Consider the following 25868-nt stretch of genomic DNA (forward strand, 5'->3'; position numbering starts at 1 on the left):
CCCAAGACAGAGTTCATTTAATTTAAAACTGGATTGATTATAGCTAAACTTATGATATGTCTTTGCAAAGGAAGAAAAAAACAGCCATCAATTATGCACAATAATTATTTAGCATTTATGCAGCTCCCACAGTGTCCTGGGCTCAGCATCTAAGAGTTGGGGTAAAACCCATGCCCTTGAGAATCAAAGGCACGCAGGGCAGAGCATGAGTCCACTTGCCATTTAATTCTTTATTCAAGGGGGTCATCGACCATATGGCCAGCATTTTAGCTGACTTCATGGGGTTAAGTGGAATCTTCATCCATTTGTGCCTTCTTTCATTTCTGTCTCATTCAGATGCATTCTACTGACAGCATCCTTAGCCTTTGACCTCTATCCCAAAAAAGTACTCCTTACTACTCCTCAAGCAGTTTTCGTTTAGGACTAAGACATTTAATGGGGCTAAAATCAGAGTAAATCTGATGACAATTGCCTGGCATCTGTGGGATTCCTCCTGCAGTCGCCTGACTGGTGACAAGGGAAGTGCATTCAGAAATGGGATGGAAACCAGGAAAGGACAGAGGACTTTCCTCTAACTGCATTCTTGTGAGAAGATAGTCATGTACGTGCTCACCTGCCAGAGGATTTGAATGCCAAATAGATGGTTGATTAGATGGATTTCGAGACCACAAGTTAAGATATAATTTATATAGTACAATGATACAAATTTAACTCAAGTAAAATATTAGTAACCAAATTCTGAAAATTTAGTGTAATGCTCTTAATTCAAAGAAGTCCTGATAGACAATCCCCCAGATAATTATTTATATAGAATAATGGCCAAAAGAGAAATAGAAGAGACAGATCTGAAAAAAAAAATTCTTTTTTAAGTATTGACCATTTGACTTTAGAGGGAAAAACTGGAGAAACTCAATCAAGATGAATGATAATAACCAGACTGAATACCAGGCACACTGCATTCAATACTTCAAATATTGCTGAAATAGTAAAGTTACACTACTTACATTGTATAGATGAAGAAACAGAATATAGAGGAGTCAAGTAACTTACCAACTAAAAGGAGACATAGCTGTGATTTAAATGCTGTTGTAGATTAACTGCAGAGCCCAAGCACTTAACCACTATGCTATACTGCCATCTAGGATGCAATGCACAAATGTGCATCATATTCACAACCTCCAAATTCCTTGTCCTTTGACATTTTGCTTAACCTTGGAGTTACAATGAAGCTAAAACTTTTTATTCATCACATGTACTTGTAGAATTTCACTGTCAGATCAGTAAATCAGAATAATTCTCCCTAACGTATCCCTGATATAATTCAAATTATATTAAGTAATGGCTTAGAGTCAGGAGTTGTTTAAAGTCAAGAAGATATATATATACATTTGCATGTGTGCACACACACACACACATATGTTTTTTAAGGTAAAGACAATTATTTTAAATTGCTGAATGTTTCATTTTCTTTCATTGTAACTTATTTTATTGCATTAGAAAGGTGCAAGAAAAATTGAACCAAGATTTAGCTAAGTTTTGAAGGTCTTTTTGTTTTCTCTTTGCTGTTGTTGATTTCTTTCTTTTTTGAAAATACCTTTGGTATTAGAAAAGGAAATGGCAACCCACTCCAGTATTCTTGCCTGGAAAATCCCATGGACAGAGGAGCCTGGTGGGTTACAGTCAACAGGGTCGCAAAGAGTTGGACATGACTGAGCATGTGACACTCACACTCACCTTTGGTATTTGGGGTAATAGTTGAGGTCCCATGAATAGGGTCAGTCCCTGGGTTAAGGCTGTCCTCACAGAATCTCCCCACCCTGCTCCCAAAATGCATGCTGAGTGTTTATGCCACAGTCGTGCACTTGGTTACCCAATACATGTGTTTCTTACAGTTGACCTGGACAGGCTCAACGATGATGTCAAGCGTTACAGTTGCACTCCCAGGAATTACTCCGTCAACTTGAGAGAAGAGCTGAAGCTTACCAATGTGGTCTTCTTTCCACGCTGCCTCCTTGTGCAGCGCTGCGGAGGAAACTGTGGCTGTGGAACTGTCAACTGGAAGTCCTGTGCGTGCAATTCAGGGAAAACTGTGAAAAAGTATCACGAGGTATGCCGTTTTCAGAATTTTTTTGTTGCAGTGCTGCACTTGGTCCTTTAGCAGCTACAAAAGTCCTGTAATTTCTAGGGTGCTGGGAAACTGGGCCACTGCATTGTTTGTTCAGGTTTTTCACTGCACAGGGCCACCTCCCAGGGAGATGACTGCAAAATTGTACTTAAGCTTAACTTGCAAAGGCAGGTCCCTGGGAAGGGTGTAGGTCCATCCTGAAGTAAGGATTCCTTTTTCTAACCCTTATTCATAATATATATGCAGGTTGACAACAGTCTTGTTAGTATACACAATCAAATGCATGATGTAATAATTTGAGAGCTTACTTACAGAAATATAATGGGATTCATTAACAGCATATGACTGCAAATCTAGGTTACTTTAAGAGAATACTAAGAGCTAATCTTCAATTCAGTCAACTCATTGAAAAATGAATCAGGGTAAAAATAGCAAAGTATAAATTGTCAGAAAAGATACTTTGTCAGAGACTTTTTCAATCTCTAAATATGGGAATATTATTCTTCCAGAATTACTAATTTTTCCTAAATATAACTGAGTGCTCTGGGGAATCAGCTCTGAAATTATGCAAAAGTAAACAAAAGTAAACATAGAGATGTAAGAGAAATGAAAATTTAAGGAGAGCAGCAACTTTTAATGATAATAACAGGAAATACACGTAAGCCTTTACAGTGTACCAGACATTATTGTAAGCAATCATTAGCTCACTTGGCAGTTTCTCCACATGTTGTCAGGGGAGTGCTATTTGTATTCCCTTTTTATAGATGAATAAACTGAAGCCTAAGAGAGCAGTGGATTGACCAGTATGACTTGGTCAGTAACTCAGAGAGATGGGACCTTAACTGATCCACTGTTTCTAAAGTCTATATACTTAGCAACGGTAACACTGAGCGCTCTCATTTTAAATATTTAGCACATTATTGAAGATTAAAGAAAGAGTGGATTTAAGGGGAGTTAGAGCTGCTCTTGACATTGACAGCAACTTTATCACTTCCTGGTTGGGCAAGTCACTAAAGTTTAGAGAGCCAGTTTTCATGTATATGAAATAGGACTTGAGAAATTATATGATAACCCATACGGGGTGGCTCTGGGGAATCAATCCAGTGCATATGAAGTGCATTTTGTAAGAGGTAAAATACCATATTGCAATATGTTTAAAATATAAAATATGAGCCAAACACTATTGTTAGGAATTATTATTTGAGCTGCTTTTCATCAGTATCCATCAAAACAAAAGAATAGATGGGGCTCCCTAAATAAGGTCTCCCACTTTACACAACCACTTTGTTACCCTGAAAACAATAAAACAATAATCAGTTAAGAGGTAATTACTGAGCTAAACGAAAAGGCATTCGTCATAAGTGATATTTTCAACGTGGGAAAAGTAGGAGCTTGGAGGCCACAAGAACCCTGCTTACCTCAAATAGATGCAGACCCGATTTGAGACCTACATAGAGCATGTTTTCTTAGTAACAAGAATTTCTTACTCCACCTCACATTTTTCAAAGGAAAAAAAAAACCAAAAACCTGTTCTCATATCCAGAGAATGCTGTTGTCTGTGTTCATTGTGTTTTATTTTTGTATGACCTGATGAACTCTAGATTGGACTTTGTCCTTTGTGTCTAAGAACCTGAACTTTGTAATGTTGAGTCATACACTGAGAACAAACGCAGAATGCAATAATTTGGTTTGCGTTAAAATAAGCCAAGAAGTGACAAGATCTTTACCCAGTCTTTACTGTGAGGAAAACATGTAAATTCGGGTCTTTGATGCTTTATTTTCATCCTGACTCTCCTCTCAGAGAGAAGTTGTAGTTTGATTTTTTTTTTAATTGCTAATTGTGGAAACACAGAGTTAAACACACACCCAAAAGGGCCCTTACCTCCCAGACAGTTAACGCTGAAAGAATCTAAATGGTCTTTTTCTTAGGTCTATTGTCTCTCTACACAGAGGCTGTTACCTATATATTTCTATTCACAATTAATATCTAGGAGGCAAAGCCCTTGATCTCTTTGTTCAGTCACATGAGTAGGTCTAAAATGTGGAATCTTTTTGAAACTGCTATCTAAAGCATCTCTGTGAAACATGTCATGATATTTTTACTTCTCGGAGTCTGCTGAGCTCTGTGCCAAATCACTCTGCTGAGCTGTGGACAAAAGGACAAAAGAGCATCAATCACTCCATCAGTTATTGCACACCTGGAGCACACACGTTTAGGAGGCTGGCACATTTTCCCCAGCCTCCTAAAATACGCCTGAAGTATGTCCCAGGCGTCACTCTGTCCAGTTCCTTGGAAAAGAGCAGGAGACTCATTCCAGCTCCAGAAATAGGGGTTGCTTGGGCACAGTCTTGTGAGGGAAGAATCCTTGTCTTTCCTTCTGTTAGTTTTGTGCCTGTAGTCTTAACTCAGAAAAATGCAAAACTGGTCTCCCTGCCTCCTGGTTGTAACCGATGAGATGGGAAATGAGTTTTTATGAGAGATGAGCACCCTTAAGGGGGTGACTAGAACTTGCCACCTAAGCAGGACTCTATGACTCTGCACAGATATTTCAAGGCTCAACATTTAAGGAATAAAATCCAAGAAATTAAATGTATAATTATAAAATTATCAATAATTAGAAATTATAAATAAAAGGAAGTTTCGTTGCTCTTTCCCCAGGTCGCATGACTTCTCCTTGTAGAGATCTGAGCATTTTGCACTGTGCAATAAAATGCTCCATCTGTACAATTCCCTCTTCTGAAAAGTTTGTAGGTATCCTGCTAAAGTATTTTTCCTCTTTCCTAGCAACCATTTCTTCTTTTGGAATATATAGAATATAAAAAATACTTTCGGTGGGGATTTTTAAAAAGAGAAAATTCCAGAAAACATACTCTGTAGACGGTTAGAGGATGCTATTATTTTAGTTCTTATCTTTGCTTGTTAATGTATAATGAAGGGATGTTCCCTAGAAATATACTGACCTTTTAGATTAATACTTACTATTGTATTTTTTTTTAAGCATTTGGTCTCCTGGCTATGTCCATTCAGTCAACAGCCAAAAGCTTAGGAGGCAACAGAGAAAGAAAAGTTAATGTTCACTGTCCTACCTCTCATGATTTTGTCCCAGTGCTGGCAAAACTGCATTATCTGTTAGGACTTTCTGCAGTGATGAGAAAGTTCTATATCGGTACTATCCAATCTGGTAGTCACTAGCAACATGTGGTTACAGAGCACTTGAAATGTGTGTAATGCAAATGAGAAACTGAAGTTTTAAATTTTATTTAATTTACACTAATTTGAATATAAATAGCTGCACATGGTCAGGGGCTCCCATAGTGAACAGCATAAGCTGAGACACAACTCTGTCTCTGGCATCTACAGCATCTAACCATTTCAGTCACTTGAACAATGGAAAAAATTACTGTGAATGACTTTTTTAACTTTACGTTAAATATAAGAATTTTGTATTAAAAATGTGTTGCCCATTAAACATAACAGGTAGAAGATATAAGCAGATATTTATATATGAAACAAAAGATTGATTGGAGATAATAAAACACTGAGATTTAGACTTGAGATAAAAGAATGGTACTTTTAATTTTTACTTGATTTAAGCATCTGTCATTGAAACAAATTTAGCTAAAATCGCAAACTGAGGCCAAGAAGACAGGAAAACAATATTTTTCCAAAAGTTTCTACTCTATGGCAAAGGCAACGTATTTAAGGGTTATAACAAAAGTCACGAAAATCTTTATTCTTTTTCTGGAAACAGCATTTATAGAGCTTATGTAGAGTCTCCCTACTTCTTTCTCCCTCTTTGAGTGAGACCTTGAGAAGATTCCCTTGCAGCCCTTTCCTGTTCCTATAAAAGACAAGACAATAGAGACAAAGCAAATCACGCAACTGAAGAGAGAATATGTGGATTCACATGAAAGGCCACCTCGGACCAGCCACCAAGAACTCCCCAGGGCCTCGGGTTTCCTCTTTTACTCCCTATGATAACCTACAATTTTGAGTTCCCAGACAGATCTGAAATTATATGATATCTGTTCACCACTCCCTAAATCTTATCTTGCTGAGATTGTGTTAGGAATATAACAAGTTGGTGGTTGAAATGCTAAGAGAATACAAAAGAACAAAGATATGATCTGGAACATTTAATGTGTATAGAATATGTATAAAACAGTTATCCACTCATCATTAGTAACACCTGTGCTGCTTATCTCTTGGGGATCTTGGGACAATGAAAGCCTCTGAAGGCTGTAAAGCACTGGACAGATGTGGGTGGAATATCCTGAGAGTGTGGTCAGGCTTGCTCCCTTCTGACTCCCTTAGAGCCTTGATGACTTACTGGCGCCAGGATCCTCTAAGTACAGCAAAGTGTATACATCCTTTTCCTTGTAGATCTGGATTCATATTAGGCCTTCTTGCCAAAGTTGAGCAAAGCTGCCTTCAGGCATGATACTCCCCAACTAGACAAAGACCCATTTGTGACACGAATGATACTCAGTGTTAATGCCGTGCTCTGAAACTTGGTGCCCAGCTCAGCTTCCATCATGTTTTCTGAAATTGGGCTAAACATGTAGTCATTAATCCTCTAAAATGCTGTCAAAATCATTTACCTAGTTATGTCCTCTAAAGGAAAAACTGCGGCTGAATACACCTCAGAGTGCTCACAAGAAAATTTCGGTTATAAGTAAGTGTTCACAGATATCAAGATTGCATTTTCAAAATTCATGAGGGTTGTATAGATCCACATTATAAGCCCAGCCTTTAGTCACCTTCATACCTAGCTTGTCAGAGAAGCATTGCTGAACTCTGTTATTTGTGTCTTTCTTATTGAGGACTGTATCTCAGGACTTGGTATCACTCCTTCCCTTACAACTCTCAATCTCCCTAGAAACTATTACTTTCAAGTTGTGCAATTACCCAGGTAGAAAATAATATGTTTTCTCATCTCAAAATATTTTTGTTTGTAGTCACTTTAGGTTTCAGAAAGGTTGACTACAAGACCTTAAAAATCTTAACTGTATGTACATTTTTATAGTCTGTAAGCATGAAAGAAATCATAAAGTAAGGAAAAATATGAAGCTTTCTTTTCTTAAGAAAGTGTTTATACTGAATGCTGCCTGCTTTAGAAGTTGGGTGAATCTTAAGTAAACCCTTAATGATTTGAGTTTATACAGTGCACATGTCCTAAAATATGTATTTGTGATCCTACATCAGCCATTAATTTGAAAACTATTACAAGGCCTTAACGACCTTTCTTTAATATTTCCAATAAACAAGAGCCCAACTCAGCATGTAGCATTTCTGTCTAGTACTGTTTTATTACTGTAATAACTTCATGGCAATGATTCATTCAGTGCTTTATTGGCAACAAAGAGAGTAATTGTAGTAAATATCTTTTGTGATATGGTAATTTGCAAACTGAGCATCTTTGATTCTGTGTAGTGGTATGAAAGCCACCAACTGCTTCAGTCATTCACCATTTAATAAAAATCAACTTTCCCTGGCTTCATGTGGTTTTCCAGATGGTGGAGAAGGGTCAAGAATGCCATTTTCACCCATAGGTGATAAGAAATGACTGGCTGCTCCTCCATGGATTTTTATTTCAGTGTGTATGCTTGCAGCAGTGAATCATAGAGCAGAAAATAGGAAAGCATTTTGTGAAGGTACCTATTAGTGAGTGTCCTACAGCGACTGTAATTAATTCAGTGGTTCCTTCCCTTTAAAGGTGAAATGATAACCCAGAGACAGTTTGCTTTCTCAGATAAAGGCTTTTCATTTTCCTTTTAACTTTTTATGCTCTCTCAAATCAGCTTTGCTTTCTTTCTCCTTTCAATGCTGTGTACCTGAACCTAAGACTATTACATGGTCTGAAAGCTTTGAACATCAGTGCTGTGATCAGCCAGTAAAGCAGTCCAATTTCCACGTTGTTCAAATAGTGCTTTCCTGTCTTGTCTGGAAAAGTGTCTGCCAATTCATTTTTCTCCTCTTATCAGCAAAACACATATATACTGGGCTAACGTGGCTTAATATAAAACACAGGGAAAATCCCTGAACAATCAGGAGACCAGTTAGAGAAAACTGGCCAGGCGCGGCTTTTACCCCAAAGCACACACTTTCATTTCTCATTAAATGAGGAAGCAAATCAACGGAGCACTGATTTTATAGATGTCAGTCGTGGCAACTTATTAGGCTTTGATAATGGTCTTTTTATTTATTTGTTTATTTATTTGTTTAAATATAAATTTATTTATTTTAATTGGAGGTTAATTACTCTACAATATTGTATTGGTTTTGCCATACATCAACATGTATCCGCCACAGGTATACACATGTTCCCCATCCTGAACCCCCATCCCGAACCCCCATCCCTCCTCCCTCCCCATACTATCCCTCTGGGTCGTCTCAATGCACCAGCCCCAAGTATCCAGTATCATGCATCGAACCTGGACTGGCAATTCGTTTCATATATGATGTTATACATGTTTCAATGCCATTCTCCCAGATCATCCCACTGTCTCCCTCTCCCACAGAGTCCAAAAGACTGTTCTATACATCTGTGCCTCTTTTGCTATCTCACATACAGGGTTATCATTACCATCTTTCTAAATTCCGTATATATGCATTAGTATACTGTATTGTTGCTTTTCTTTCTGGCTTACTTCAATCTGTATAATCAGCTCCAGTTTCATCCACCTCATTAGAACTGATTCAAGTGTATTCTTTTTCATGGCTGAGTAATACTCCATTGTGTATATGTACCACAGCTTTCTTATCCATTCATCTGCTGATGGACATCTAGGTTGCTTCCACATCCTGGCTATTAGAAACAATGCTTTGATGAACATTGGGGTACCTGTGTCTCTTTCAGTTCTGGTTTCCTCGGTGTGTATGCCCAGCAGTGGGATTGCTGATCCATAAGACAGTTCTATTTCCAGTTTTTTGAGGAATCTCCATACTGTTCTCCATAGTGGCTGTACTAGTTTGCATTCTCACCAACAGTGTAAGAAGGTTCCCTTTTCTCCACACCCTCTCCAGCATTTATTGCTTGTAGACTTTTGGATCACAGCCTTTCTGACTGGCGTGAAATGGTACCTCATTGTGGTTTTGATTTGCATTTCTCTAATAATGAGTGATGTTGAGCATCTTTTCATGTGTTTGTTAGCCATCTGTATGTCTTCTTTGGAGAAATGTCTATTTAGTTCTTTAGCCCATTTTTGATTGGGTCGTTTATTTTTCTGGAATTGAGCTGCAGGAGTTGCTTGTATATTTTTGAGATTAGTTGTTTGTCAGTTGCTTCATTTGCTATTATTTTCTCCCATTCAGAAGGCTTTCTTTTCACCTTGCTTATAGTTTCCTTTGTTGTGCAGAAGCTTTTAATTTTAATTAGGTCCCATTTGTTTATTTTTGTTCCTATTTCTAGTTTCCTTTGTCATGCAGAAGCTTTTAATTTTAGTTAGGTCCCATTTGTTTATTTTTGTTCTTATTTCTAGTTTCTGGTCTTACATTTAGATTTTTAATCCCTCTCGAGTTTATTTTTGTGTGTGGTGTTAGAAAGTGTTCTAGTTTCATTTTTTTACAAGTGGTTGACCAGTTTTCCCAGCACCACTTGTTAAAGAGATTGTCTTTTCCCCATTGCATATTTTTGCTTCCTTTGGCAAAGATAAGGTATCCATAAGTGTGCGGATTTATCTCTGGGCTTTCTATTTTGTTCCATTGATCTATACTTCTGTCTTTGTGCCAGTACCATACTGTCTTGATGACTGTGGCTTTGTAGTAGAGCCTGAAGTCAGTCAGATTGATTCCTCCAGTTCCATTCTTCTTTCTCAAGATTGCTTTGGCTATTCGAAGTTTTTTGTATTTCCATACAAATTGTGAAATTATTTGTTCTAGCTCTGTGAAAAATACCATTGGTAGCTTGATAGGGATTGCATTGAATCTGTAAATTGCTTTGGGTAATATACTCATTTTCACTATATTGATTCTTCTGTTCCATGAACATGGTATATTTCTCCATCTATTAGTGTCTTCTTTGACTTCTTTCACCAGTGTTTTATAGTTTTCTGTATATAAGTCTTTAGTTTCTTTAGGTAGATATATTCCTAAGTATTTTATTCTTTTTGTTGCAATGGTGAATGGAATTGTTTTCTTAATTTCTCTTTCTATTTTCTCATTGTTAATGTATAGGAATAAAGAGAATATTTATCATCTGCTCGGCTTCTTGGGAATCATTTTCTTCCCCTGAATAGTTCAACCTCCAGATCTGGTTTATTAGGGTTGGAAAATAGTGACTAATATTAGAGAAATTCTTGGCAAAGTTGCAGGAACCCGAGCTTTAAGCTCTTCCAGGGTGTTCTGACCAAGTGTGGCACTGGAGGGCTTTCCTATCTATTGTAGCAGGGTATTTAATATCCCAAAATACAATATACACTGCATCCATGCTTTGGTTACTTAGTTTTTCATGGAGAAGCAACAGTTTTTATTTTCTTTAGAGATGAAGCAGGAGTGAACATGGGAGCAACAAAAGGAAAATATCATGATCACTCTGCTCTCAGTACTTGAAATTCTGTTTCAAAATCGTAAAAGACTTGCGAGTGATGCAAAGCATAGGCCACTTCATTTTGGCCTCTGGTTTGGTTTGTTTTGCGCCCCTCCCCTTGTTGGAGGTTGGGGTAGAAGCGATGTAGGGAGGAGACAGGAAAGAGGCCGTGAATATAGGTCCCCATATTGTGATGTGGCAGCGTTACCCACCATAGCCACCGGAGTGCATCCCACTGGAAACCTATTGTGTTCCCAATGCTGCTGACCAGAACAGACAAAACTCCACCTTCCAGGTAAGGGCATGCAGTGTGCCACGTGGAGACAAATGCTGGTGACACAAGTCACTGGCTCTGCAACCTTAGTCTCTCTCTTCCCTTTTCTGAAACAGTATTAGAAAAGTACCTATATCATAGCGTTACAGTGATACGCAAAATGTTTAATGCTTCCAGTCATAACAGTGTGTGGCATCTAACAAATACTCACAAATGTTAGTCATTATTTTTGCTATCCTTGCCCTCAAAGCATTTGTTAATAGAGAGAAAGCATATGTCATATGAAACTATGTGATTCTAGTGTATGTTCAGTGGAATTTAGGTAATGAGGATAATATAATTATCAAAACTGGTACTATCAAACTATCAAAACTGGCACTGGGACTAGCTTTACCATAATCTGGTATTTTTGTGCCTCCCTCATGAACTCTTCTAGGCCATCTCTTCCCACCCAATCCCCCAACCCCAGTTTGTACTCACAAAAGTACAAATATCCTTTTGAAGCTCTTCTCCAAATGGGACAAGGTATTTCACACTGTGTTATAAGAGCCCAGGTTCCTTACTTTACTGAACATTGAACAAATGACCTGCTGCACAGAACTCTTACAGAAAAACAGGCTGAATGTTGGGACTTACCTGGTGGTCCAGTGGTTAAGAATATGTCTTGCAACGCAGGGGACACAGGTTCAGTCCCTGGTCAGAGAACTAAGTTCCCACATGCTGTGGAGTAATTAAACTTGCATGCCACAACCGGTGAGTCTGTGCACTCTGGAGGCCATGTGCCACACCTAGAGTGTCTGTGCACCCCAGTGAAAGCTCCTGCAAGACCCAGTGAAGATCCCATGCACCACAACTAAGATGCAATGTAGCCAAATAAAGAAATATCACCCCCTCAATGTTTTGAAAAGGCAAACGCTAAAGTAAAGTGGATGCATGGGGACTGAGGGCTCTAGGCCTGTTTTCCTAGTAGATGGTTTTGATTTGCTTATAACTTGAAACATAAGGTAACACAAGGATGAGGACATTGCTAGGAAGACAATCCAGTAGAAAAATCTGGGCAAGGGGAGTGCCATGAAAAGTTATACAGCCTAGAAAATAAGATTTCCTCGCATCTAATCTTCATCTTGGAGCAAAATATACCAAGCATCAGGGCCCCATTTCAGTTCACACGTGTGCCTGCCACACCTTTGAGATACAGAAGGAAGCTGCAGCTGCATTAGAGATGAGTTGGTCCTTGGGTCCTAGTGTGCTGGAAGCCTAGAGAACACACTGCTCTCAGGTCCCCGCTGACAGAAGGCCGGGCACCTGGCCTCCTCAGTTCTCCAGCCTATACACTGTGAGTAAAGACGCCTTCTCTATGACAAGGTTTGTCTTGGGACAGACAAAATAGTGCATATGTGCAAATTTTTTTAAAACTACAAAATGCTACATAGTTGTATGCTAGTATCATGCAGAGTTTAAAGTTGAAAAGGGAAAATAGAATAGAATCAAAAATCAAAGCTAACAGGAGCCTAAGAATATAAATAAGGAAGCAATTAAGTTGACTGTATATGGAAAACAAGTATTTATGTATATTGACTTCAAGTGAAGCAAATATTGAAGCAAATATTCAAATGAAAAAATTCAAGTGAAGCAAAATTTGAAGCAAATATTGACTTCAGTGAAGGCCACACTAGGGAAGAAGGGTTAGCTTCTATTTAAACTTTAAAAAAATCACATTTACACTTATTAATGTAAACATTTAAGGATGTGATTTATTCAAGAAATGTTGGATTGTTTTAAAGGTATTAATATGCAAACATTTTAGTGGAACATGATGTTTTGGATTATAAAGGGTATTATTTGATATAGCTTAACAGATATGTAAGAACATACACACATTTTCAGTTATTTATGACCACTGAGGAGGCAAAATGTCTAACCTCACCAACATGTTTAGCCACACCAGCATTTTCATGGGGCAGGGCAGGGGTGGCGCACTGGGCCCTTGCTGCTTTCTCCAGCTGTGAGCAGGGGCTGCTCTGCAGCGGTGCAAGGGCTTCTCACTGTGGTGGCCTCTTGTTTACAGAGCTCTGGCTTCAGGCACAGGCTCCATGGTTGGGGCACAGTGTTTAGTTGCCCTGTGGAACGTGGGATCTTCCCAGACCACTGGCTGGCAGATTCTTAACCACTCTCCAGGGAAGTCCCCATACCAACATATTAGGTCGCAACTGTATTCGTTGTCCTGTCTGCAGAGTATTGTCTCAGCATTGTATTTATCCATAATACATGCTTTAGTCAGAAGACTCTTTGTGATATTAATAATATTTGGGACAGTACTTGGCACAAAGCAGGCCCTTAGAAAGTTATCAGTAAACACGTGCTCAGACACCTGTGCTCCTCATGACCCTGCACGTAGGTAATGCAGGAGGCATTACTCTGTGATCAGTGGATTCCATTACTTTAAGGAGTCGGTGATTGTCTATAACAATATTTATACTTGTGCATTCTAATAGTGAGCCCATAGATTTCATTGGATCCTCAAAGGCTTAAGAACCAGTTTTCATAAAGAGAATAAGTGGTATGTATTTGAGTTAAATCCCAGGTACTTTCTAACAGGAAATGCTTCTTGTCCTAGGTGTTAAAGTTTGAACCTGGCCATTTCAAGAGGAGGGGCAGAGCGAAGCACATGGCTCTCGTTGACATCCAGTTGGATCATCATGAGCGGTGCGACTGTATCTGCAGCTCAAGACCACCTCGATAAGAGACTGTGCATGTACTTTCGTTAAACACGAAAGAACCTTTATTTTAAGGAGGGTGTGGTAAGACACCCCTTTCCCACCAGCAACCGAACTTACTATTAGCCTGAAAAGCAATGAATACAAGTGGTTGCTGACTTTCAATCTAGCTTTGTTAGTGCCATGACAAGTAGAAAGGCATATCATCAACCTCTATATCCGAGAATATAGGATTGCATTTAACAATAGTGTCTGAGGATATATGTCATCTCCATGTCTCTGTGTAAATAGACCAAATGGTTTACTCAGTATATATAACCAGGTACACCAGAGCTTACATATGGTTTAATTATTTAGACTCTTAAAATCTGACAAAATAAGGGACATAGTAAATACATTAAACATGTCTTTGGAAGATTTGGAGGATTAATTTGTTAATTTTTAAGTTTTGAATCACAAAACAATTTTGGATCTTGCTCTTTTAAAGAAAGCACCTTTTATGTTAAAAATCCAATAAATGAGCATTTCTTGTGCATACATCTTAATTATAAAAAGAGGGAAATATGGTTTCTGGGAAAAGATACATTCCTAGCTGTTTTTCTCATGAGATGTACTACATACTTACCTATATAGACAATAATCACCTGTCTCCAAAAGCATGTCATCATAATATAGGTGCTTTAGAAATAAAGCCCTTAAGTCTTCTCTTAGTGTATCTTGCCGAGGCATGCAAACTCATTAACACCTGTCTTCAAAAAATTCTCATAAGGCTTATTATTGTTATCCTATGAGAGAAAATGTATAAGCCGAAGCAGAATTTTGAATTGTTTCTTCTCAAAACCTCTCCACAAAAGTAACTCCTTTGGAGAATGTCATGGGAACTCTGTATGAGCCTTTCAAAATAATGCTCACTGAAAAGTTTAAGAAGTTGAAAGTAAAAAAATGTGAGCATTGAAATATTAACATAACTGGGAGTGGGATGGACTATTTGATTGGGATCCATTTTTGATAATGATTCATACTCTCCAGATTATGCCAATTAATTTTATGTATCTTGCTTTTGTGTTCCTATCTCTTCCATATCTCTTCCTATCTCTTCCATATATATATCTGTTTATGAGTCATTATGAGCTTCCCTGGTGGCTCAGATGGTAAAGCGTCTGCCTGCAATGCGGGAGATGGTGGGTTCAATTCCTGGGTCGGGAAGATCCCCTGGAGAAGGAAATGGCAATCCACTCCAGCACTCTTGCCTGGAAAATCCCGTGGATGGAGGAGGCTACAGTCCATGGGGTCGCAAAGGGTCGGAGACGACTGAGTGACATCTTCAGTCTTCAGCATGAGTCATTATTAAATGAGACAATGTGTATATATATATATATAATGGCATTTTATATTTGGCAAGCCATCATGGATTACTTATAGCCCAGAAGCTTTTTTTGCATTAAAGCAACCCAATTTCATTGACGTAAATTCCTAACTGTGTACTCACTATTCATTTCAGTTGAATTCCTGTTTCTGAACCAAGTGAAAGGAGACCTGGGGTCTCTGGTTCTTTCCAAATCTATGGCACTTGTTCTAAGAAGCCTCACTGCAATTTGTGAGAGCACAAGTTTGGCCCTGCTCTACCCTAGGAAATGGTTTTTGCATTGGTAGTTATTATTGGTACTTAGAGTAATTTTTCCTCCTTGGCTCCTTAATGTCTGTTAAGGCCTCAGGGACTGACTACAGGCATAGGAAGTGATTCATCATTCTCCAAAACAAGACTCTAAGAGAGCAATATTGACATCAAGATAGCTCTGGAGCCGCTCAGAGAGAAGGACATTTTTCTTCTCACCTTGAAAGAAAAAAGGAGAGCTGGTTTCTTCCCTGAGTCCAGGGCCCTACTGAACACAGACAAGTCGAATGAGGGATGTGTAATTGGGACTCATTAAGTCTCAGTGTCAGATGAGCAGCCTATATATATTTGGATTTCTGAGCATGATGCTTTCAGGACCAAGTTCTCAAGTATCTTTAGGAGCTCATTTCTGATAAGCTCTTTAAAAGGTCAATGCTTATTGAAGATATTCCTTCAAAATTTCCCTGAAAGTGTCCTGTGTTTTTACCTCAAAGGATGACTGGTAAAAATAAATACTCTATTGTTGAGTTGTCCGAAATCCAGAGTGCAGTCAGAAAGAGCACAGTCAGACCCTTTAATAATCAGTAACCATTCTTTCCCTGCAAGCCTCTTGAAAGCTTCCTGTGAAAACATAGAATTGCTGGACCAAAACCAAAATTTGAGTTATATCACTAACTTGCTCAACTGTTAAGTATGAAAAATTAGAGTGTTCTACCCAATTTTCAATAAACCTTCCAAGCTGCAATAACCAGGATGGTTTTCAGTTAAAGCCCTGTCTCGACTTTTTATTTATTAGCTGCCATGTAAGCATGCAGTCTCACTCACTTCTTTTTTTTCTTTCCTGAGTGTTTTATGAAAACTTCTCCCTTGGTTGTCTGTTATCTATTGCACTTCCAACATGTAGCCAATAAATCTGCTTCATTGCCATCAAAGGAATAAAAAGCTCACCGTACAAATTACATTTCAAAACAAATCCTAATAAATCCTCATTTCTGTGTGGCTCACTCACCTGGAATAATGCCTTCTGTTCAATATGTTATAGGGCAGAGCACTTTCATAAGTAGAACTTTTTCTGGTTGTTTTTTTTTTTTTCTTTTTTTTTTGGTTATATTGGTAACATGCAGCTTTTCCTCTCATAGTGTTTTCTGTAACAAATGTAATTTGCCTCTTATCTTCATGAAAAATAAATATTGCTTACAAACAAAGCTACTCCATTATTTAGTACTCAACTGCAGTTTTAAAAGGTGCACAATGATACAGACTTACTTCCCCAAATACATGCAGCTGTCTGACAAGGTTGGGGGCGTTCTGCGGGCCTGGTTTTAGAATACTGTTCCTTGAAAACTGGCTTTTACCCTGTCCCTTCTAGAAGCCACCGGAAACCGGAAATGGAGTGGTACTTCACTTGTGTGTTTATTTTTTTGTTTTGTTTTGTTTTGTTTTGCTGCTCTTGGTGCTTCTTTGTTTGGCTGTCTCCCTGCAGGCTTTTAGTAGAAGATATCCTCCTCTGACATTTTTGCTTTGGAGTGTCCACAGGCTGTCTCCTTTGGGGCCTGAAATCAATAACGTTATGTTCACCCTCACACCTTCACCCATCTCGATGAACACCACAGTTGGTGGGTCAGTGTTAACCAGATTTTTTTTTTTCCAATATGAGTTTATTTCATTATTTAGAACCAACGCCCTCAACAGAATGCCTAAACCTGCAAGATACTTTAAAATGATCCCAAATAGTTCAAAATACTAGATTTGAAGATCATATATAGTTTTCCCTCATAACATAAGTGCTTTCAGTAAATTACAAACCAAACCATGTAAAATTATGTGAAGGCAGATGATCAATCTGGTAGCATTTGTAAGGATTCCTGGGAAGTGATCTGTGGGAGCTGGGGGCTTTTCCTCCCAGCAGGTGGAGACTGAAATTGTCTTAGTGCATCAGAGAGAAAGCTAGAAGGCCTTGGATATAGTGACAAATCTGACACTTTCTGGACCTGCTTAGGGGCTACTCTGCTATAGAGTTTGGAGTGTGCCTTGTTGGTGGGGGAGGCAGAGAGACAAAGCCTAAAGAGAGCTCATCTTACTGTAAGAATTTTTGCTTTTGCTTGTAGTCTTGGTCTTCACCATCCCACTGAAGACAGGATGGCAAGTGTACAGTGTTGGGTGAAACTCTGCCACTTTATTTAGTTCAATAGTGTTGGGTTTTGGGGAAAAGGGAGTAGAGACATGTATTTTGTGGCAAGAATCAATTTTACCACTGGAAATATCAGCTAACGTGGAGTCAAAGTATGGGGGAAAAATGGGCAAGGATAGGTAGAGTAGTTTATTTATATAACTTGGATTTTTATGACAAAAATCATACTAGTCATAGATATACAAGCAATATTTTAATGCAAATACATTAATGTTATTTTATTTCCTGAAAGGCACACATGTCCAGTTTTCTATTAAGAGTAACTCAATAGATGTCCAAATTGTTCATATTCTCCTAGGGTCCTCTGGTAGAACATTATGTTAACAGATTAGTATTCATGCCTGAAATCCTAGGAAACACAATTTTGTTTATTGATAGCTCTGATCAAATATGCTGGAAGAGAGACTATTTATAATTCACTGGTTTTATTGGCAGTCACTTAAATTCTATTGTTTTTGATGATCAGCTTAAAAACTACATAGGCCTTTAAAACTTAACACACTGAGATATCTCCTGAATATTGTAGTTAAACATCAGCAAGCAGCTAACCACTTAATTTAAGATTTTGAGCTTTCTGTTCTTCTTACAGTTCAGAATTTACAAGTTAATTTTTATCTTTTTAAGTAAACTGTATTTGTATAGACATCTCTAAGAATTCTTTAGCAGAACACATTAGAAGAGAGTATGGAGCTGAGTCCATAATAAATGCTAATATACTCAGTGCAGCAAGTCATGGGCCAAGAAATCTTCATTTTCTAATAAAGCCGTTTGATTTTCTAATTATTTTAAACTGCTAAGTGCTGGTTTCCAGGCTTAGTGGCCAGGAACAAAACGTTAAAATCACCCTTGGGTTCAATTTATATTTTAAATAATCCCTGGTATGCAAATTCTCTTGTAAGAACTAAAGTCTTCAGGTAGTATTCCTTAATCTCCATTTTTGGTTGAGGAAGTATTACAAATTCATTCTCCTCTGGTATCTTCTAGCCTTTCCATTTTTCTTTGTGACTTCCACATCTCTCCTCTTCTGACCAATTTCTATCCCCCAGGCTTCAACTCAGAGAAAGTCAGGATGGGTGTGCACTTTAGTATGCGAGACAGCATAAGAGACACAGATGTATAGAACAGACTTTTGGACTCTGTGGGAGAGGGAGAGGGTGGGGTGATTTGGGAGAATGGCATTGAAACATGTATACTATCATGTAAGAAACGAATCACCAGTCTAGGTTCGATACAGGATACAGGATGCTTGGGGCTGGTGCACTGGGATGACCCAGGGAGATGATATGGGGAGGGTGGTGGGAGAAGGGTTCAGGATTGGGAACTCATGTACACCCGTAGCAGATTCATGTCAATGTATGGCAAAACCAATACAGTATTGTAAAGTAAAAAAATGAATGAATTAATTAAAATTTAAAATAAATAAATAAATAAATAACAAAAGACACAGGAGGTGGGGTCATTTGAGGCGATCAGATCCGATGCATGGTTTACCAAGTGAGAAATTAATAGGCTAAAATTGCCAGCTGTTAAGAAATCACTGTTGTGGGAGTTGAATACATTAAGTGAATATTTCCCAATATTTTCCATTTTTATATAAACTTGAGAATATGGCGTAGATATTTATGACTTCTATCAAAAGAAATTTGGCCATAGTCAATATGGGGGAAACTGGTTAAATGTTTCACGTATTCATATGAGGCATGCTTTAGAGTTCAAAACACAAGATCCACAGCAGGGGATAAAACTAGAGCAAGATATTCTAGGTGAAATCAATAAAAAAACTAAAGATTCCCCAGCAAAAGTACATGTGGAGGTAAATGTGGATGGTTCAAAGACTAGTGAATAAAGTATCAGAAAGGAAAGGAATCTATATACAGGAACAATGGGTTATATGTTTGAAAAGGTAGATAAGTACCTGATTATGCAAAGTCTATGGATGGTTAGCAAAAACTGTCTTTTACATGTGGGAGAGGAAGCCAGGGAGGCTTCTGGGCATGGTGTGGGCTTCAAGTGCCATATGCATCAGAGACAGAGGCCTTGGGTATAGAAGGCCTTGGGTATAGTAACAAGTCTGCCACTTTCTGGGTGTGTTTTCTTATTTACAAATTGGCAGGATAAGATGTTTCCTAGGTCTTTCCCATAGATCAGTTCTGAAGTTCTGTATTTTGGAAAGTGGCAATTTGCAGGAAGGACAGAGGTGGATACAATTGATAAACCTCTTAAAGTTGTAGTGAAACCAAGTCCCCCTAAAACTGAAGTCCTCTGCCACTGCTCAAGATGGAGAAGTATCAGAGAAAATGGGGGTTTGAAACTGTGCAGGATCCTGTGTTTTCCCTTCCACCCCAGGTACAGACACCTTTCTTTGTCCCCCATTTCCTGTTTATAGGAAAAAGGTTTCCATCTCCTAGACCTTCCCTGTGTTCCAAAGGGCAGATTCAAACAGTTTACTATTTAGGTGAGTGAGGAATGCTGGAAGAATGGCAGTGCAGGATGGGACTTGAGCCTGGTTCCTCCTGGGGGGAATTTGTGTAACAATTTGATACATAACTCTGAGCTCTGCTAGAACTGAGGCTACCCCCCTCCAAGTGGAGGATGATTACATCAGGCTTAAAATAAACACTTAGACCTAAGACTGGTTGGAACCAAAAGGCTGATGACTGAGATCCCTGTTACCTCACCACCACCAAATCAGAGGAGGGTTCCACACCCTGCAGTGCTCCCTCTCCCCAAATTTTGCTTATTAAAACTTTTTCCCTAAAACCTATCAGTGAGTTCAGATCTTTGAGTGAGAGCGGCCCCATATTCCTTGCAAGGTTCTATAACAAATGTTTTCTTGGCTCCATACTCGTCTATTTTGGCTTGTTTGGTCTTAGTTTATGTCAGGCACACGAACTTGGGCATGACAACATTAGGAGTGAGACAGGACAAAAGTGAGACCTCAGACACTAGAAGGTGTGTAGGACCTTGTGGTTACCTAGGATGTGTATTAAAAATCTCTGTCGTTGTTGCTGTTCAGTTACTCAGTCCTGTCTGGCTCTTTGCAACCCCTTAGGCTGGCACAGCATGCCTGTCCTTCACATCTCCTGGAGTTTGCTCAAATGCACGTGCATTGAGTCAGTGATGCCACCCAACCATCTCACCCACAGTCACCCCTTCTCCTCCTACCTTCAATTTTTCCCAGCATCAGGGCTTTTTCCAGTGAGTCAGCTATTCACATCATTTGGCCAAAGTATTGGAGCTTCAACTTCAGCATCAGTCCTTCCAAAGAATATTCAGGGTTGATTTACTTTAAGATTGATTGGTTTGATCTCCTTACAGTCCAAGGGAGTCTCAAGAGTCTTCTCCAACACCAGAGTTCAAAACCATCACTCTTCGGCATTCAGCCTTCTTTATGCTGACATGCTCACATCTCTTCATGACTAAGGGCTTCCCTGGAAGCTGAATTGGTAACGAATCTGCTTGCAGTGCAGGAGACCCAGGTTCAATCCCTAGGTCAGGAAGATCCCCTGGAGGAGGGCATGGCAACCCACTCCAGTATTCTTGCCTGGAAAATCCCATGCACAGAGAAGCCTGGAGGGCTACGGTCCATGGGTTGCAAGAGTCGAACATGACTGAGTAACTAAACCACCACCATACATGCCTACTTAGAAAACCATAGCATTGATTAAATGGACTTTAGTCACCAAAGTAATGTCTCTGCTTTTGAATATGCTTTCTAGGTGGGTCATAGCTTTTCTTCCAAGGAGCAAGCATCTTTTAATTTCATGGCTTCAGTCACTGATTTTGGAGCCTGAGAAAATAATCTGTCACTGTTTCTATTGTTTCCCCTTCTATTTGCCATGAAGTGATAGGACCAGATGCCGTGATCTCCATTTTTTGAATGTTGAGATTAAAGCCAGATTCTTCACTCTCCTCTTTCACTTTCATCAAGAGGCTCTTTAGTTCACCTTTACTTTCTGCCATAAGGGTGGTGTTATCTGCATATCTGAGGTTATTGATATTTCTCAATTTTGAATTCAGCTTGTGCTTCATCCAGCCTGGCATTTTGCATGATGTACTCTGCATATAAGTTAAATAAGCAGGGTGACAATATACAGCCTTGATATACCTCAGGAGGCAGGTGAGGTGGTCTGATAATCCCATCTTTTTAAGAATTTTCCACAGTTTGTTGTGATCCCTACAGTCAAAGGATTTAGCATGGCCAATGAGCCAGAAGTATATTTTTTTTCTGGAATTCTCTTGTTTTTTCTATGATCCAATGCATGTTGGCAATTTGATCTCTGCTTCCTCTGCCTTTCCTAAATCCAGCTTGAACATCTGGAAGTTCTCAGTTCACATACTGTTGAAGCCTGGCTTGGAGGATTTTGAGCCTGACCTTGCTAGCATGTGAAAATAGCTCAACTGTGTGGTAGTTTGAGCATTCTTTGTCATTTCCCTTCTTTGGGATTGGAATGAAAACTGACCTTTTCCAATGCTGGGACCACTGCTGACTTTTCCAAATTTGCTGGCATATTGAATGCAGCACTTTCACAGCATCATCTTTTAGGATTTGAAATAGCTCAGCTGGGATTGTATCACCTCCATTAGCTTTGTTCATAGTGATGCTTTCTAAGGCCCGCTGGACTTTGCACTCCAGGATGTTTGGCTCTAGGTGAAAGATCACACCATCATGGTTATCCCAGTCATTAAGATCTTTTTTTTGTATAGTTCTTCTGTATATTCTTGCCACCATTTCTTAATATCTTCTGCTTCCATACTGTTTATATCCTTTATTGTGCCCATCTTTGCATGAAATATTCCTTGGTATCTCTAATTTTCTTGTAGAGATCTCTAGTCTTTCCCATTCTGTTCTTGTCCTCTATTTCTTTGCATTGTTCACTTAGGTAGGCTTCTTATCCCTCCTTGCTATTCTTTGGAACTCTGCACTCAGATAAGTATATCTTTCCTTTTCTCCTTTGCCTTTCACTTCTTTTCTCAGCTATTTGTAAAGCCTCCTCAGACAATCATTTTGCCTTTTTCCACTTCTTTTTCTTGGAGATAGTTTTGGTCAGCACCTTCTGTACATTGTTATGAACTTCCATCCATAGTTCTTCAGGCACTCTATCAGATCTAATCCCCTGAAGTTATTTCTCAATTCCACTGTATAATCATATGGGATTTGATTTAGGTCATACCTGAATGATCTAGTGGTTTTCCCTACTTTCTTCAATTTAAGTCTGAATTTTGCAATAAGTTGTTCCTGATCTGAGCCACAGTCAGCCCTCAGTCTTTTTTTCTGCTGACTGTATAGAGCTTTTCATCTTTGGCTGCAAAGAATATAATCAGTCTGATTTCAGTGTTGACCACCTGGTCATGTCCATGTATAGAGCTGTCTCTTGTGTTGTTGGATGAGGATGTTTGCTATGACCAATGTGTTCTCTTAGCAAAACTCTGTTAGTCTTTATGCTGTTTCATTTTGTACTTCAAGGCCAAAGGTGCCTGTTACTCCTGGTATCGCTTGACTTCCTACTTTTGCATTGCATTTTGCAAAAGTAGGAAGCAATGATAAGGCCATTTCTAGGAGGTGCTATTTCCATAGAGTAGGATTAACAAACTACAAGAGAAATTAACAAGACCATTCAAGGGTCTTAGTTGCTGAATGAGAATGGCAGTGCAGGCTAGGTGGTATCCTGAAGGAAAGAATCATGTGGGTTAGAATTTTCACAGTATTCTGAGAAAGCTAGGAAAGCAGGATAGAGGCTAATTTTGAGAGAAGAAATGTCTCCCAGAAGAGCCAGGTCTTATAATGTTGACTGGGAGTCATCCTTAAAATGCCAAACCTGAATTCATAAGATAAAGAGTAGAATTCAAAGGACATCCATGACCACAGAGAAGAAGATAATAGGAATTCACAAAGCTCACAATATATGTTCCAAAAATTTGGTAAATACTAACCAAGGCTAGCTCTCCCTCATTAAGTGCCAGACACAAAAGATTTAAAGTATAATAAAACAGCTATGTTTCTTGTGCTTATCAAGCTAGATAAGAAAGGGTAGATATTGAACAGGTAAGTAAATGATCCACTGTATTTGTGAAAATAAAATGTAATGTGAGATGATATTAAAAGGTGGAATTTAGATCAGGTGCACAAAAGGATTCCTTAAGAAAATGACATTGAAGCAGAAACAGAAAGCTGAAAAAATGTTAAATAATATTAACTAGGGGGAAAGTAGAAGGAGATTGTGGTATTAGAAATGTAAAGAAGTGTGACTAGATTAGAGAAATAGTTTGAATGTTTCATTCAGCAGTTGGTGATGGATTGGGTGTTGAGAGAGAAGTGAAAGAGGATGTCATGAATTTTTCCAAGGCTTCTGGCATAACAAACTAGGCAGATAGAGAGGCCATTTTTTGAGTCTGGAGATAGGGAAAGAGAAGAAGGCTTGTATATCAAGAACTCAACGTCAGATATTAATGCCAAATGGTCTTTGACATGTCCAGTTGAAGATATGAAGTAGGCAGTTAGGTCTGTGGGTCTGGAGCTCAGAAGAGGTGTTGGGAATAAGACGTAAATTTAGGAATCATCAACGTGTAGCTATTAAAAGCCATGGGCATGGTTGAGTCACTTAGAGGAGCGTGAAGATTGAGGAGAAAAAGGATCACAGGGCAATTGAAAGAGTATAAAAATATCCTTCCTGAGTGCCAGAGGGAGAGATTGTTCCAAGGGACAAGTTTTATCAAGTATTACAGAAAAGATGTTGGAGAAACCTACTGATACATCTGCCCAGAAACACTCCTCCCTACCCCCGCCTCCACCCTCTTTCTGGGAAAAGCCAGTTTATCTGTAGTGGCACTGTATAATAGAAATTTGTGGTGATGGAAGTGCTCTAATTCTGCACCGTTCAGGGCTGTAGCCACAAGCTATACGTGCTTGTTAAGCACATGAAATGTGACTGTATAACTGAAGACTTTTTAATTGTATTTAATTTTAATTAATTTACAGTTGAATGTAAACAGCCACATAGGACTAGTAGCTATTGTATCAGACAGTGCAGCTCTAGACTCCAGACATCACCTACAAAGTTGCAGCTGCAATAACACTTCATAACAACACACACACACACACACACACGCACACACGCACACACGCACGTGCACGCACATGCCTCAGCTGAATATCTAGGATTGTGGCACCTGATCCAGGCAGGAATCTAAGTGTTTCTCAGTATGCATGAAGCTGAAAAGAGATTTGGACCGTGTTTATTCGGTTATTTGGAAGATAGGATTTAAAAATAATCGGCTATTGGCAGCCACACTCCTTCCGAATAGACCAAAAAGACCAGAAAAAGTCATATTGCAAATGGAGACAGGGAAGAGTGACACCAGCAGAGACAAGAAAGCTGAGGGTCCTGCGAGAGTCCTTCATTCCTGTGGGTCTTGATTCTGGACAATTCCCTCTTTTGGATTCTCTCAGAATACCTAGTGATGGATGTGTGAATCAGATGGAGAAATATTGTAGAGGGAAGAGCTGCGATGAAATGGAAGAAGTTTCAGAATGAAAACTACTTGCTGGAGAAGTTGATTAGTGATTAGAGGGAGAGAAACAGTCCTTGTCACCATGAAGACTGAGTTAGCAAATACTGAATCATGGCTCCTGGGGAACATATAAGCTTAGGTTCCCAGGAGCCTCTCTGATCACTACTTTTTCATCAACAGATAAATGCATAACCTTATGTGCGTTTATGATTAAGGACTTTATTTTAACAAATATTATTGACTCATTAAATTGAACTCACAGCCAACAGCACCATTATTCATGCCTAGATGAAGCTTAGTTTACACATTTATTTGCCTTATTATACTTGGGAACACCAGAAAGCACTTTAGCTACACTTCAGGGCCATTTCAGATGACAAAACCAACAGCACAAAAATGTGAAAACTGTGTCACTAAAAGGATGCTTGTTTATAGGCTGAGAGCTGGAACAAGAGGGCAGAGTGTTCCCTTGTTCACCCTCTTACATGTGTTAGACAGCTCAAAATTTTCACCACTCTGCATGTGTCTGCAACTGACCACAAAAATACTTCATGTATTAAGTTTGGAGTTACATTTAAGTTTTAGGGAGTGGGTAAATTTGCAAACACAGAAGCTACAAATGTTGGATATTGATGTAATATGTCCACTTATGGAATGTTTACAATGTGCTATTTTTCTGATGCTTATATGTATGTGCTTAATTCTCATAATAATCTAGTGATCAATGAGTTTTATAAAATTAAAAATGAATACATTTAACATTTTTATTGTAAAACAATGTTATCATGTCTATTATGTTTCATAAAGACAAAAAAAATGTGAAGCATAGAGAGTTTTAGTATTATTACCCAAGGTCAGTGGGCTTCCCTGGTGGCTTAGCTGGTAAAGAATCCTCCTACAATGCGG

The 25868-nt window shown here is 38.8% G+C and overlaps 1 protein-coding gene across 2 annotated transcripts in view; it reads left to right on the forward strand.

Moving 5' to 3' along the window:
• Positions 1-16464, forward strand: part of PDGFD (platelet derived growth factor D) — a 280450-nt gene extending 263986 nt beyond the window's left edge. For both annotated transcript variants that reach the window (XM_069554791.1, XM_069554792.1), the window contains exons 6-7: positions 1893-2107; positions 13545-16464. In XM_069554791.1, the coding sequence (XP_069410892.1) occupies positions 1893-2107; positions 13545-13670 (341 nt within the window). In that variant the 3' untranslated portion in view covers positions 13671-16464. The remainder of the gene's footprint in view (positions 1-1892; positions 2108-13544) is intronic.
• Positions 16465-25868: the final 9404 nt, after the last annotated feature.

This window comes from Ovis canadensis, chromosome 15, assembly GCF_042477335.2.
Source record: "Ovis canadensis isolate MfBH-ARS-UI-01 breed Bighorn chromosome 15, ARS-UI_OviCan_v2, whole genome shotgun sequence".
Lineage (NCBI taxonomy): Eukaryota > Metazoa > Chordata > Mammalia > Artiodactyla > Bovidae > Ovis > Ovis canadensis.